General features: G+C 38.0%; 1 protein-coding gene across 2 annotated transcripts in view; it reads right to left on the bottom strand.

Moving 5' to 3' along the window:
• Positions 1-17,088, bottom strand: part of PPH (pheophytinase) — a 54,275-nt gene that overhangs the window by 15,545 nt on the left and 21,642 nt on the right. For both annotated transcript variants that reach the window (XM_089372467.1, XM_089372466.1), the window contains exons 2-4: positions 7,411-7,637; positions 6,964-7,155; positions 6,603-6,759 (exon numbers count right to left, since the gene is read on the bottom strand). In XM_089372467.1, the coding sequence (XP_089228593.1) occupies positions 6,603-6,759; positions 6,964-7,155; positions 7,411-7,637 (576 nt within the window). The remainder of the gene's footprint in view (positions 1-6,602; positions 6,760-6,963; positions 7,156-7,410; positions 7,638-17,088) is intronic.

The following is a 17,088-nucleotide window of genomic DNA, read 5'->3' as shown; positions in this document are numbered from 1 at the left end:
TGACCCTGCACCTAATGTCAAATAATGATAGTTGGATATGGAGCTATGCTCTCCTATATCTTGCAGATGGTGTTGATGTTGACGCTCCCACAATATCCTCCTCCTCCTCCTCCTCGTGTTGCTGCTCCCACGAGTACTCCTCCTCTTGTTGCTCCTGTTCTAATGGTTCCTCTAACCATGTAGGTAACTCTTCCAAGATGGGCACCTCAAACTCCACCCTCCACTAAGACAACACATCAATATTGTCGAAGGAAATGGCATCTTGATCCATTGGTTTTTCTATTTACTTCATTCAAAGTCAGAGATTGTAATGCACATATACTAAATCATTGAGGCGTGAGAACTCCAACATGTAAGAGTGTCAAAAAAACTAATGAGTCTCGACTCTTGACACTTGAGGGTCATAAATTAAAATTACATAAAATGTAATTGTTCAACTGAAGGTTGAAGCTCAAAGTTATCATTATTGCACTTTTTTGAGTGTATTTTCTCAGATACACTCCAATTGCGCTCACACCCTGAAGAGCTACATGTTTGACTGGGGATTTTTATGGCCAATTTTTGCAAATTTGGCGCCCTTGCACCATAGCTTCGCCACCAAATATCTACAACAAAATAAAGAAATAAAATACTTAAAACATAATTAAACTTTCAAATAAAAAATAATTGAATTTTAAAAATCTAGAATTATAAATAAGTAAATTCGAAATTAAAAATTCTAATGAGTCATGACTTGTCACTTATGTGGCATGAAGAGGGTCTTTTCCCTAATAGCATCATCAAAGCCACCAACACAATCCTAATAAAATTGTATCTCGCGATTGATTTTTCTACGAAGCTCAAGATCAGGTACCATCCTATGAATACAGGAATGGAGCCCTTCCATCACCTCGCCATCAAAATCAAAGCCGCATTTGTATGAAAATGTGGGGTTGAGGAGGAGTGTTGTTGCATGAATGGGTCGATAAAGCATCCATTTCCACTGACTATCAATCGCATCCCATAAAATCATCTGTCTATTAAGCCCAGCAGAACTCTTGTCTACATAATAAGCACAAATGGCCTCCTTGGCCCTATCCATGGCCTCATACGAATAAGCCATTGCGGGCTTCTCCCCATCTACCAATCTCAAAACCTTTACTATAGGTTCACTAACTGAGCACACTTCTTCTACTCCATGCCAAAATATGTCAGTGTACACCATTTTTGCAATGGGTCTCCCATCTTCTCTCCTGATGTATCTACAATCATGCCACTCATTAGACACAAACATTTGCTTCAACTCAAATTGGCATCGAAGCAAAGACTGAAGAGTAATAAAGTTAGTGGCAAAACGTGTAATTGCAAGACGCCACAACTCCTTGTTTCTAGTGTATCTCCTCGAGGCAAAGAACAAAAGCATGGTTATATATAAACTTGGGGATGCTCCTACCCATATCAATCACCTCCTTAATGAAGGAGAGTTTCCTTATATCCTCAAGCAGCAAATCGATACAATGTGTTGCACATGGAGTCCAGAACAATGTACGGTGCCTCTCCATAAGCATCCTGCCTGCAGACACATAATTAGTTGCATTATCTGTTACGAATTGCACCACATTCTGCACACCAATCTCTCAAATGAACCCATCTAACAACTCACATATCAATTCTGGATCTTTTATATGGGTTGATGCATCCACTGATTTAATAAACATGGTACCTTTAGGACAATGTACCAAGAAATTTAAAAGGGTCCTACCCTTCCTATCTGTCCAACCATTAGACATCACTATGCATCCAGACACCTCCCATGTTTGTTTCAACTCCGCCAATCTAGAGTTAATGTCATGTTTGTCTGCTTGAAAAATTGGCCCCCGCAACTCCTCATATGTAGCACTTTTGTACCCTGGGCCCACAATAGCAATAGCATCACACATTGGCTGCCAAAATGGATTGGTTTTGGTGATGCTGAGAGGTAAGTCGCTCCAGAAAAGACACCTCCCCATAACTCTATCTGCTTCTTGCTTCTCCCTTTTTTTAACAACTGATTTTATGGAAGGTTGTGCTCCATGTCTAGTTTGTGGAACAAAAAAGGATGACCTCCCACTCCCAATAACATTAGCACTAGCAGGTGACGCTGTGGAGCCCCTCCCACTACCCTCAGCCTCAAAATCGAAAGAAGATATCCCAAAAGATTTACCTGCACATTCAACCTTGTTTCTTTCTGCCTCTTCTTTCTTTCTGTCTTTTTCCTCAATTGCTTGAAGAGATTTTTGTATAAGCTCTGCACTAGATTCCTTACAAAGCCCAACTTCATGTCCAAGGAGTCTAGCCAGATGGTATTTCAATCGCGTAACCCCTCCTATCATCTTGTCCCCACACAATTTGCATGTTAGATATGCCCGATTTGTCCCACCATCAAGTTCCCCATACTCCCAAAATGGGTCCAAGGGATTTGGCATATTTGTAGTGGATTAATTCAAACCTAGGGCACCAAAAAAACAAAAATTGGCATTAAACCCCCATACACAAAAAATAACAACCACCTCATTTTAAAAAATATTTTTTTACAAATTACTTGCAATGAAACATGGCAATAAGAGTGTGCATAAGAAAAGTTTAAAAAGAAAAATGAAGCTTGTTGTCCAAATATGGAGGAAAACCCTTGCATTGGCTCATGGGCATGAAAATTATATGGAAAAAAACAAAGTAAAATGTTGGTAGGCAAAGAGGCAAGCAAGCATAACCCTAAATCTATGAAAAAAATATTTAACATAGGGGTTTTTAAGAACATACCTGTTAATGGAAGAAATGAAATTTGTCTCGCTGTTATTGAATCTTTGATCCACCAAAAAAATTTGGTTGGTGATGATAATGGTTGTTTGATCCTCAAACCCTCCTTGAAAACCACCACAAAGCTCTTCCCCTTCCTTCTCCAAAACCAACAAAGCAAAATGAAAAAAAAAACCACAAAAACCACTTTTGTAACTCGGCCCCCATGCGCTGGGTGATTTTTTCCATCGTCACACGATATTTTAGCAATATATCAGCGATATTTTGAAAATATCACGATATTTTCAAAACGGAAAATATTGCGATATTTACTCAACGATATATCGTTTTGCCAAAAATATAGCAATATTTTCAAATATTGTCTATATATCGGTGATACTATCAACACTGCTAAATACATAGATATATATCATTTATCAAGGATGGTCCCTAACATATTAATTCCACATGTGCTTACATATATCTTGCTTGTTTTTATGTAGGTGAAAATGAAATGTGATGTTGCATCCTAAAAAAACATAATAATAATAATAATCTATTGAAAGTTTCAATTTAAATACAGCATAGGGAATCGAATTTCCCCCTATTAGATATTATTCCATAACAAAAAATTTGCAGAATTGATTTCTTCGAAACCATGAGAAAATAAAAAAATGGTAAAACGTGCTAACAAGACATCAGTACACCCAAATGGGGTACGATAGGAGCACCATGGTGCCCTCTAGCCATCAATTACATGCCCCTGTTGACGTGCCAGGAGAACAATTATCACTCCATCCACATATGAGAGGCATAAATCAGCAAGAAAGACAGTACAATAGGTGGGAGATAATGAAGTTAACAGGGTGTCCAGATCACTAGCACTGTAATATGAAGTAGTGATGATAATATCAACGAGCTATTGCCGATAATCGAACATATCGCGATATTTTCGGCGAGCCGAAATATCGCCGAGAAAATATCGCGATATTTTGGCTCCCGAAAATATCACGATATTTCTGAGATATCGTCGATATCTCAGCAAAATATCACGAGACGATAGAAAATATCGCTGGGCATGTTATGTCGCGGCTAGAAAAAGGGAAAATCATTTTTTTCTTCATTTATGTTTCTGAGTGTTGGAGAAAGAAGAGGAAGAGTTTTGTGGTGGTTGTCAAGGAGGGATTGAGGATCAAACAACGATTATCACCACCAACTAAGATTTTTTTGTGGATCAAAGATTGAAGAACAGTGAGACAAACCTCATTTCTTCCATTAACAAGTATGTTCTTAAAAACCCCTATGTTAATGATTTTTTCATAGATTTAGAGTTATGCTTCCTTACCTTTTTTCCTACCAACATTTTGTTTCTTTGTTTTTTTTCCATTTGCTATGATTTTCATGCCCATGAGCCAATGCAAGGGTTTTCTCCATATTTGGACAGCAAGCTTCATTTTTTTTTCAACTTTCTTATGCACCCTCTTATTGCCATTCTTCATTCACATTGCAAAATGCAAATAGTGTAGTAATTTTTTTTAAATAAGGTGGTTATTACTTATTATTTTTTGTGTTGGGGGGTTTAATGCCATATTTTTTTTGTGCCCTAGGTTTGAATTAGTTCACTACAAATGTCAAATACGCCAAAAGCCTTGGACCCATTTTGGGAGCATGGGGAGGCTGTTGGTGGGGCAAATCGAGCACATATATCATGCAAATTGTGTGGGACCAAGATGTCAGGAGGGGTTACGCGATTGAAATACCATCTGGCTAGACTCCTTGCACATGATGCAGATGTAATGCCTTGTATGGTTTCTAGTGCGGAGGTTATACAAAAAGCTCTTGAAGCAATTGCTGAACAACATAGAAAGAAAGCTGCTAGGGAGAAGCCACTGGTCTTAGATAGATAGCTGCTAGTTTTATTTGTTTTGCTACATATAAGTTTATAACTCATGATGATGAAATACTTTTAAAGTTCTATATATGTGACGTTATTTTGTTTGAGTCCTTGATTGGACAATTATCAGGGATTAGCAGGATATGTGATGTTATTTTGTTTGAGTCCGTTATTGGACAATTATCAGGGATCAGCAGGATTTGGTATCGCCTTTGCAGTTTGATGTATCATTTCTATTTGACATCATATATATCAGTGCTTTCTTCATATTTACGTGCCAATTTGTTTAGTTCATGTTGTTATTGCTTTATACGTTTAAAAATCTAAAAAAATGAATATATTATGCATTTTTGCTTGCCGGTATTTGCCGATATTTTCCCCGATATTGCCGATAAGATGTTTTCTGGACCCTCGCCGATATTTTGCCGATACCGATATTTTCAACATTGATATGAAGGAGATAATGGAGGGATGTGAAGGAGATAATGGAAGGCAGGAGAACCATAATGAAACTGAACAAGGGCAAATTCAATGGAGGATATGAGTAGCTCACAGAGGGAGAAAGAAGCTTCATTGAGTACCTTTCTGCTCAATGGGGAACACCACAGTGATTTCTCCATCAGGTTTCCTCCTCGCCTGGTCTGTATTTGCATGATTCTTAGTGTTTTATGTAGTTTGACTATCCTTACTAGCAGGCTTGGGCATATAGTTGGAGTTTTTCATCCTGGAGGAAGCCTAATTCCATCAAAGGCATCTTTGATTGAGATAGTGCTGGGTATTCAGTCTATGGAAGTGGGGCATTTGATTAGGGTTCTCCATTCCTCTGCTTTTCCTATTCTTGTTCTGAGAGCTCAGTTAACGAATTTGTCTTTTCTTCAAAGACAATCTTTAGACACTGCACACAATCTGGTTAGTTTAGTTCCCTATGTTCATGCTTGGATCACTATTCATTCTGACTGGACTCTCTATGAATTCATTTCTCCCAAAGTTGTCAACCACTGCCCTTTCCCTTTGAAGTGAATCAAAGTAAAAAGGGGCATTAACTACAACCCTGAACTAGCCAAAACTAATACCAGAGGCAAGAGGAAACTCAATCCCAGTGCCTCAAGCCCCCGCAAACAGTGGAACTATTTGATCAGGGCCCAAAAGGAGGCCTGAAAGGCCGAAAATTTCTACTACTCTCAGTTCACTCCAGAAATTAAAAAGAAGTGGATAATCTTGAGGCTGTAACCCAAGACCAAATAGAAGATGAGTACAGAGGTTGGGAGGAAGACCCAATGCTTTTCAGAACCAGGGATAACACTCTTCAAAACAACAGAGCTCTTCTGGGTCACCAAATCTCTCATTGCGCAGGTCATTGAGAATAGGATAATACCAGAACAACATATTGTGCATAAACTAGAAAAGCATGGAAAAAAAATCAAAATTCTGGACAAGAAATTCAATGCACTTGGGAGGTCTATTTTGGGGTTAAAATTCAAAGCATCTCTTAGATAAGGAAATGCTGGTATGGATGGGAAAGACAAATCAGTGCAGCTGAACTCAAAATGAACCTCTTCAAACCCAACAGTTATTGAGGAGAATGAGGAAAAGGAAGACAACCGGCAGCAAGAGGCAACTCAACTACCACTCCTCCAGGCTTGTCCGATTAACTTCACTATGATTTGTGGATAATCTTACAATCAATATGTTGCTAAGTTTTTTAAGTTTCACATAGTCCAGGTCTTTTTAAATATATTGTACAGGCATAAATATAGCATTTGGCTAGTTAAAGGGGGAAGCCACTGAACTTGAAAGACGTTCTGACACTATGTTTTTCAACACCCAGTGGTCCAGTTTCCTTAATGGCAGACCACAAGATGATATGACTGTAAACTTCTGTATATAGTAGTAATATAGACACTAGCTTACAAAAAAAATAGCTGTAAGGCATCAGTAAGGAATAATAACACACCTCAGGCACCTCACTATGGGGACAATGTCCAGCAGGACTAATCTCATAGTATAGAGCTTCTGGCACTTGACTTTTCACTTGCTGACCCCAAAGAGGTTTTACCCAAGGATCCTCCCTCCCATAAATGAGACAGATTGGTACGTTATTTTCCCGACATCTGCACATGTACATCTAGAAGTTCAGAGAAACAGTAGAACAATGAAATCATAAGTCCACAACAGTCAAGCATGAAACAAAACAAAATGTACAAAAAACCCTGCAAAAACACAAACAGATTTGATCCAAAGAAAAGTATATGATTAAACTTTAAAGGAACAGAAAACAAATTTTGACAATCTTAACATATATTTTTTCAACTCACCTTATAAGGGTTTCATTAAATGAAAGCTCCCCCTGAGGAGCAAAGATTATCGAGGAAAATGCAGCAGCAGCAGCTGGATGTTCTGTCGCTTCCAGTATACGGGACAGAAGTTCAGACGTGACAACTGAGTGATCAACATACACTTGCTTGAGCACATTCTCTATGGATTTGGGGTCACTTATCTTCCTCCATCTTCACAACAGGTAGAAAACAAGAATCATTTCGACGCTGAAATTCCTGTACCAATTTGAAAAAAAATACAATTCTCTATATTTGCATCGTTACCATGCTTTAAGAAGCTTTTGTTCAATCCCTACTAAGTAGGATAAGGCATGAAACATAGAGAGAATAAGATAAAAGCTAGAAAAAATGAACAATTAGAAAGGCTAGATTCATGAGAAGACAGAATACCAAAAATCAAAGGTACATTGAAAAAGGTAAGCTTACGCAAACTCAATAAGATTTTTTGCACGAGAAGGCAGAGGAAAGTTGCCGGACCAGGGAAACAGTTTTGCCACTCTTGGTGACCTTGAAGGATTAGGAATAAATGCCCAAAACGGTGTTGCATTTAGCAATGTTATTCCCTTTACTAGTTGAGGGTTGCATGAAGCAAAGTACAATCCCACAAATCCTCCTAGTGAGTTACCCACAACATAAACTGGCTCACCAATAACCTGCAACAGTAACACAAAAAAAAACAATCAATCTAACACCACCATGGGACGCAACAAAGACACCATCCAAGCTCCATCTAAAACTCTTAAACATGCATAACTGAAAATATTTGCACCAGTATAAATCAATGTTCCAACAAGTCTGTGAGACGGGGAGACGCACAAGGGGGGCGTGTGGGAGTACCCTCAAATTTTAGGGAGATTTAGGGGGGACGGGGGGACGTCAGGGTATATAAATTTTTCCTTTTTAATTAAGATATATATATATATATATATATATATATTTCAAATTCATATTCAATAATGAAAGCATAAATAGAATGATACATACATAATTGAATTAAATAATGAAATACATTGATCCATACTCATCATCCTTACTAATACATACATGATTCATCCATAAACCATGAGATTCAATAATGAAATACTCTGATCCATATTCAATATTCATTATTCACCATTCTCGAATCTACATTGATTTAAAAATTAAATTCATCATTCATCATTCTAGATTCTAAATTGATTTAAAATTAAAATTCATCATTTATCATTCTAGAATCTAATTAGTACTAAGCAAAATAGACTATAATAGATACTGAAATCTAAAGACTGGAATAGTAAATTGATATAACTAAAACTCAAAAAAAATGGAGTGATGAGTCTAAAAGTCACTCTAAAGTACACAGAGGGCTTGGTGCTCTTGATTAAATACTAATTCCATACCCTTGTATATGACAAAATGCAATGGAAACATTGCACTCCATCGAATCGTGAATTCCTAAAAAATTGATCTAAAGCTATGTTGCAGGAAACGTGGTATAGAGGTCCGTTTCTGTACGGAAACGGGTACGAAACGCGGAAACGTGTTTGGTACGGCCATGAAACGCGTTTCCGGCCGTACTGCCATGTTTCCCGAAATGGAAACGTGGCCAGTACGGTCGGAAACGCGTTTCAGTGCCATACAACCCACGTTTCCTCATTAACTTGTGTTTTTTTTAATTTACTTTTAGGGTATGTTAGTGACTTCTTGTTGCTTCTAGATGCGTGTCTAAAGTTATAAAAGTGAATTTTTGCCCTAGTGTTGATATGCAGTTCATCAGGAAGTTTGAGGGATATGCAGTTCATGGTAATGTTAAATTCTTAAAGTAAAAGTGATATTCTCCTTTATTTTTCATTTTCATCCTTTTACTTAAATTTTTAACATTACCATGAAATGACTCAGGATGTTTGAGAGTGGTTTCGCCCTCATTGGATTTCATATGGAGAAAGTAGAATTTTAGATCTCACTCAAAATCCAGCAGACTTATTTGTTTTTCAGGATTTCAAGATTGGAGAGATTGCAATGTTTCCATTGGATTTTATCATGTACTAGGGTATGGAACTTGTATTTAATCAAGAGAACCAAGCCCTCTATGCAGGGGAAACTCCAAATAATCAAGATCATGTAGGGCACTAGGGTATGAAACGTGTATTTAATCAAGAGCACTAAGGTCATTCGACTATGTAGGAGGAGACTCCCAATACAACAGTGGTCCCTCTAAAGAATGGGATGTGGATGTAGAAAATCCTGATTTGGATCTCTCTCTTGCAGCCTTATAGTCTTTATTGTACTTGCAGCCTCATATATTAATATAAATAAAGGCCGATTTTGAGATTTGGATATATAATAAAGGTTGCTTTTGGATATTCCGATATTTTTATTTTCATTATGTGATCATTCATGAGTAAATGTGATGTAAATTAAATCTTAATGTTTAAGTGTAATAGATTATAATGTATCATTTATGCTTTATGATTGCACATATATATATATATATATATTCGCGTTTCCCCGTTTCCAAAATTTGAGGAGGTCGCGTTTCGTATCGCTTCCCGTTACGGAAACTCGTACCCGTTTCCCCGTTTCGTGCAACTTAGATCTAAAGACTGGAATAGTAAATTGATATAGTTAAAACTCAAAAACTATGGAGTGATGAGTCTAAAAGTCACTCTAAAGTACACAGAGGGCTTGGTGCTCTTGATAAAATATCAATTCCATACCCTTGTACATGACAAAATGCAATGGAAACATTGCACTCCATCGAATCCTGAATTCCTGAAAAACTGTTAAGTCTGTTGGATTTTGAGTGAGATCTAAAATTCTACTTTCTCCATATGAAATCCAATGAGGTCAGAACCACTCTCAAACATCCTGAGTCATTTCATGGTAATGTTAAAAATTTAAGTAAAAGGATGAAAATGAAAGATAAAGGAGAATGTCACTTTGGGATGCATAGCCCATTTTGAGGGGACATCCTGAGTCATTTCATGGTAATGTTAAAAATTTAAGTAAAATGATGAAAATGAAAGATAAAGGAGAATGTCACTTTGGGACGCATAGCCCATTTTGAGGGGGGACGCCCAGACGTCCCCCTTTTGGGGAGTCGCGTGCCCCACACTGGGGAAACGTCCCCCCCTGCGTCTCCCCAAAAGGGGGACGTGGGGAGACGTTTCCCCAGACGTCCCCTCGTCCCGGGTGCATGGGGTGCAAGGGGTGCGCGCACCCGACCCTGGGGGACGCGTCCCCGTGGAACACTAGTATAAATCAGGATGAATTTCTTCAATTTATTATGTCCTACATAATGAACAAAATCTTGTTTCAATTAAGTGACGTTGCAAACTTATCCTTCCACTAGTGTAACATTGAGATAGTTGCAGCATAATAATACCAGTTTCCTAGTTCTAACGATTAATAGATAGTAACATACAAGTAGACTTAACAATGCAAGAGCTTCAAAGTTCAGATACGTGAACCAAATAGGCCAACATAAAGAACTCACAGTAAACTCCTATAACTTCAGGATATATGTTCCACGCACCAAAAGGTTACCAAGGCAAGATTTATAAATACGCCTATACATACCAACATGGAATCAATGTTATCAGAACCGAACAGCTGATCATACCAAAAAACATTATGGACCGAGAACCAGTCGGAACCGATAAAAAACCGGAAAAAATAAACCGGTTTACCAAAAACACGTAAAATATTCATATTTTATATAAAAACATATATATTCATGTACATCCATATGAATCCAAACTATTTATACACAAATATGCAAAATTTCTCATTTATATAGCAAGTAACTAAGTCACCTGACACGGGGATTCGGATTCGTGGTGTCAGATTCGGACACGTTGACCCCCTGGAACAGGGCACGTAGGATTTGTTATATATTATTTTATTAAAATATATATATACACATATATATATATATATATATTTATATTTAATATATATATATATTAAAAAATAAATATTTCTTACACAAATTTTAATTAATGATACAAATTTATTGATTTCAAATATAGATCTTCATCTATAGCTATTAGCATGCATAGTACATACAAAATTCAAATACATGTCAATCTATTATCTATTTCTTATGCTTGGCTCTCTTGCCACCACGAGAAATGTCTAATTTTTTAGTCTTGTTGGAAAATCAGGGTCTTTGTCATTAATATCACCCTCTAAGCATTAATATCCAGAGGTATCTTTGCCATTACCTTTGTATCTATATAGGGATCTTTGTCATTAATGTCACCCTTTAAGCATTAACATAAGATAGAACAAGCATAACATGTCAAGTCAAGATTTTGTTTAAGTGATGCGTACATTTTTAGGAGGATCATGATACAGGAGTTCGAAAACCAATGTCACTAACATCAAGGTACATAGAGGGATTGGTGCTCTTGATTAAATACGAGTTCCATACCCTAATACATGAAAAAATTCAATGTAAACATTGCAATCCCCCAATCCTAAAATCCTGAAAAATTGATAAGTCTGCTGGATTTTGAATGAAATCTAAAATTCTACTTTCTCCATATGAAATCCAATGAGACCGAACCACTCTCAAACATCCTGAGTCATTTCATGGTAATGTTAAAAATTTAAGTAAAAGGATGAAAATAGACTTGATCATTAAGATGCCAAAACGCTTGCCAAACGAAAATATGCGTGGCTGTAATGACCAAATGCGGCCTTTTCATACCCGTGCAGGTCACTTTCGCTGCCTAACGAGTCCTGGAAAACAGGACACGCTGCTAAAATCATGACACGCAGTCGGATTCGATTTGTCATGGTTTTTGGACACGAATCTCGAGAGAATCGTGTCGGACACGATGGATTCGGGATTCGTGGGGCCTATAGGACGAATCTGGTTATCTAGGCAAGTAATAATTCATATAACCAAAATAGCACTTAGTGCAAAACATCGTTGAACCAAAAAACATTAAGAAGCAGGCTCTAAAAGGCCTTTATAGTCCAAAATAACATGATAGTATGATACTATAGTCTACAATACTACAGCTACAGCCTACAAGTGCTAATTGTCAATGTCATCATCAGAATCATCATCTTGATCATCCTCCTCATCCTCATTTGAAGGAGTAGCATCCAAGTCTGCAACCATTTCCTATATTTGGATCTTCGTCATCAATATAACCCTCTAAGCATTAAAATAAGATAGAAAAGGCATAGCATGTCAAGTCAAGAATTGTTTGAGTGATGGGTACATTTTTAGTAGTCATGATACAGGAGTTCGACAACCATTGCCACTAACATCAAAGTACCTAGAGGGATTGGCTCTTTATTAAATAATAGTTCCTTACCCTCATACATGACAAAATCCAATGGAAACGTTGCAATCTCGGCAATCTTGATATCCTGAAAAATTGTCTCCTAGATTTTGAGTGAAATCTAGATTCTACTTTCTCCGTATGAAATCCAATGAGGTTGGAACCACTCTCAAACATCCTGAGTCATTTCATGGTAATGCTAAAACTTTAAGTAAAAGGATGGAAATGAAAGATTAAGGAGATTTAACATTACCATGAAATGCATAGCAATAACAGGACCATACACATGAATATTAGGTTGAAGACCATAGGCTTGAATATTAGGTTGGCCTAGGGGAGAATTAGAAATGGGCCAACCAAATTAAAAAAACCAAAAAATAAAAAAAGCCATTTTTTTTCGTTGACCTGGGAAGGTACAAACTGCATAAAATTGGTCCTAAATCGGATGGTTAGGTGGAAAAGGCAAGTTTGGTACCAATCCAGCCGATTCCGGTACAGAACTGGCCTATTCCGGTTCGGACCAGTTTTGGGCCAAAAACGAATGGACTCGCCAGTTCCAATCCAATTCCGATAACATCGCATGGAATACACTAGCTTTTGGGGTATTAACAAAGGGTATCAAAGTTGAAAGGACTACATTGTATATCAGACAAAGGCACTACCAATAATATAACCAAGGTGCAAGATAAAGAGGCAATGCTCTGTGATGTAACTTGAAACACAAACAAGGTTGTAGGCAACATTTCAAGCACTATGGCACACCCATATGGACGTTTTTGCTATGCATAGTCAAAAAAATTTGAAAATATTAATTGTTAAAAAGAATCATAGTACGGATTAATCTTATAAAGACTAAAAGTACCAATACCTCTTTTGGGCTCCAGAGTTGCATCACAAAAGGTTTCAAGCAATGTTGCATGAAGCGAGGACGTTTTTTGGAAGCGGGGACATAGAAGCATCATTTCCCAAAAATCTAGGAAGTGAAGCGCCTCGGAAGCGTCTATTTTATATATATAGATAGATATATGCATTCGTATTAAAAAACATCCAAAATACCAAATTAGTTGTAGAAGATATGGAAGCATGCATATTTGTACATAAATCAAGATAGATATGGCATCCATTGTACATTAATGATTAATTATTCGCGCATCAACCATTTAGATGCATCAACCATCTAGATTCTATATTCTTCTCCTCTTCTCTAGCCTTTGGCTCTACCTCGATTCTCTAGGGATATAGTCAACATTGCCCAATTTCGATCAAACTACCTAATCCAAGCCTTAAAATATGGTAGAAAAAGCTTAACATGCTTGATCGATGATTTTGACTTGACTGAAAGGTAATTTTTTTCTAAGGGCATGACAAAGGAATTCAACAATTAACACCACCAACACTAGGGTACATATAGGGCTTGGTGCTCTTGATTAAATGCTAATCACATACCCTCATACATGATATAATCTAATGAAATGCCACAACCCCATCGATCCTGAATTCCTGAAAACAATTAAGTATACTGAATTTTGAACAGGATATGAAATTCTATTTTCTCCATATAAAGTCCAATGAGGTTGGAACCACTCTCAAACATCCTGAGTCATTTCATGGTAATGTTAAAAATTTAAGTACCATTTACTTTAAGAGTTTAACATTACCATGAGGGAGCATCTAGGAAGCATCAAGGGAGCACCTTGGGAGTGTCCGAGAAACCCCAACCCAACTTAAGTCACAGAAAAAATAAAAAAATAAATATTTAGAACCTTGTGGAACCACTCATCTCCCTTCGGATCCGTACGGATCCATGCCTAATCCGAGGAGGATCCGTCCTGAGATCCGTGGTTCAGATTCGGAACCGCAGATCAGGCCGGCACAGTTCCAAATTTCCAAAATCCATCTTCGTCGGCCCAATCCACAGTTCTGAAATTCCGAACCACGGATCTGACGGCGGATCCCCCACAGATCCGTACAGGACGCAATTCCTGGTTTGGATCCTTGGGGAGGGGGGCGGGGCGGAGGTGGGGCGGGGGATTCGTGCAACACTGGTTTCAAGGTCCCACTTGTAGTGTCCTAGGGTAATTTTGGCCCTTAAGATTCTATGTTTATCAAGGTTACAATAAATCAACAAAATTATACAACAAAATTAATCAATTATTCAACAGTAGATATCATTGAATTAGCACAAATTTCCACAATAATAAATATCTCTAACAGTGATATGATTCTTCAACAAACACAACAAGTTAGAGTTGACTGCCCAATGAAACAGTAAATTCTTCAACCAATAAAATATAATTCCAATTTCAAGATCAACATTCAGCTCTTCTACTACTACTCCAAATTCTACTGCAACTATACCAATTATAACTCACTCTCTAAGATCTAGCAGAAAACAGTACACTGTTAACAACTCATTGTAGGTCCGACAGAGATCTGAAATCCTTGTTCTTTCCTCCAATGCTTTACAACGTATCTTTGTTATTTGACTCACTGACATCAATCAGAAATTTGGGTTGATCGCAACTATATTTCACTAGCTCATTGTTGCTGGAGATGGTTGTCTGAACTTAACTGATTGTAGAAGACCCTAATCTGCCCTTGATCCACAGAGTCTGAGTTGTCTCCTAGATTTGCCGCAGTGATGGACTATAATAAGGCTCAGCTATCTTCACTGTAATAGGGTTCAGTTGTGCTGCCTTACAGCCCTGACCTGTGGCCCTAGTCTGCAACCCTGTCTTGTGGCCCTATAGCCCAGAATTCAAACTAGCCCTTCTGCAGACCCAGACGTTAGTTAATTAAAGGTTGTTCACGGGTAAACAACCGTTGTTGATCAGAACATTATGGCTGGATAAATTAGATTGACCGTGTTGTCTCACTAACCTTCATCCATACTCGGTGCCTCACAAAATCTCACAGAAAATCCACTGCCACCGGAACTCTTTGATTGGAACCGTAAGGTGGACTTTTGTTTCTTTAAACAGACCAGCAGAGTGGTTCTTTAGATAGATCTGAGTTGTTTAAGAGAAAATGTTGTGCCAAAACAAGAAAAGAAGTGTCTAGTTAGGGTGGGATCAACTCCACCAAAACTAGACAAGAGATTAGCTAGAGTGGTTCTTTAGATAGATCTGAGTTGTTTAAGAGAAAATGTTGTGCCAAAACAAGAAAAGAAGTGTCTAGTTAGGGTGGGATCAACTCCACCAAAACTAGACAAGAGATTAGCTAGAGTGGTATCACCTCCACCAAAACTAATCAAGAAGAAGGGGTCTTGACTCTTAAAATCCTCAGAGCCTCAGGATCAAGAAAACAGAAACAATTCAATTCCAAATCGATGATGACAAAATGATTCCAACTCTCCTCTATTTATAGATTCCTCATGGGGCTCTTTCTTCTTTAATTGAATGTGAGGGGTTCATGTGCAATCCCCAATTCGGCTTTTTGCCCCAGCTACCCCAAAATTCACCCAATGTTGCCCCAAACATTGGATGATGGGTTTCCCCCTTTATCAATGACTACAGCCTACGGGTTGGATAGGCTAATTCGTCCTCCCTTAGGAAATTAATCCATAGGGGGGATTACACCACTTATATCGGAAGTTAGAGGTTATGTACAGTGTCAGCATGTATTTAAATATCAGCCAAACATAGGCCAACCAAATTGGATACTGATAAGTATCGACCAATCAGCGCTTAAGTGCAATAAGAACGAGCAGGAATCCGAATTACTGAGGCAATATTAAGATAATGCAATGTATCATATTGTCAATTCTACTGCAAATGAGTTTCAAAACAAAAATTGAAATAAAGCAGCAAACACTTGAATCTCAAATTGCATCAAAATAAACTTGTGTATCACAATCATCACCCAATAGCAATGCATATCTACAAAATAATTAGATAATATTCTCAAGCCCTCTTCCAACCAGCACTGCATAGGAATGTGTCTCTGCAAATAAGTAAATATATTTTAGTAATATGCATCTCTACAAAACATTCAAAACCTTTTCCATCCCTCTTCCAACCAACATTGCATAGGAAATTAGGAGTGCAACTTTGAAATTATATACATATATATAGGCCTTCTTGATCAATGCAGAGGCTGGATAGAGGGTTTGCAACCATAGGTTACAGATGGTCTCTGATCCCTGCCAACAGTACCTGTGTAACTAGCTACATATTTTTGTTCTCACTGAAATGGATGAGGAACTCCTTGAAGGGGTAAAGATCTAGTCCTCACCAGACCAAAGTTTTGCCTCGACCTCACCTCCAGTTAACAAGATTGCTCCACCCTTCGTGCTCTATTCAGTGCAGGTTTTGATGATGGACAAGATCATCACCCCTATTTCACATCACAGACCATGACGGATAATGACAGGTTTCTCATAGCCGGTGGGGTTTTCAAGGACAGGCCTGCTACTCCACTCATATCCAATGGTTAATCAATTCAGGGTCACCCTCCAGCAGATCAAGGCAACCTTTCGTCTCCTCAATCTCCTCTGGATGCTGCGAGTGCAACTACTGTGGTCCCCCTTTGCTCCCCTGTTTTCTACCTGAGCCTTGCAAAACCCTCTTTCCAACCCAATTTCCTAAGCAACATACTTATCCTAGAGATGTTATCCGAAAGTGGTACCATGGCTCCACAATCTTTTTCTCCTTCCCATCATGACAAGGAACCCTCTAGACTTAGTAGAAGCCCAGTCTTATCCTTGGAACGGGCATTAAACTCAATGACATATCAAAAATGGAAGAAGCGGTGATTCTAGGAAGGTTTGCTAGGAGAATGTCTATGGCAGCATTGAGAACTTGCACAAAGGAGAACTTCGTCCCAC

Source organism: Pinus tabuliformis, chromosome 8, assembly GCF_031772625.1.
Source record: "Pinus tabuliformis cultivar Carrire ecotype Pingquan chromosome 8, CPIR1, whole genome shotgun sequence".
Taxonomy (NCBI): Eukaryota; Viridiplantae; Streptophyta; class Pinopsida; order Pinales; family Pinaceae; genus Pinus; species Pinus tabuliformis.
This window is presented reverse-complemented; position numbering and strand designations above follow the sequence as displayed.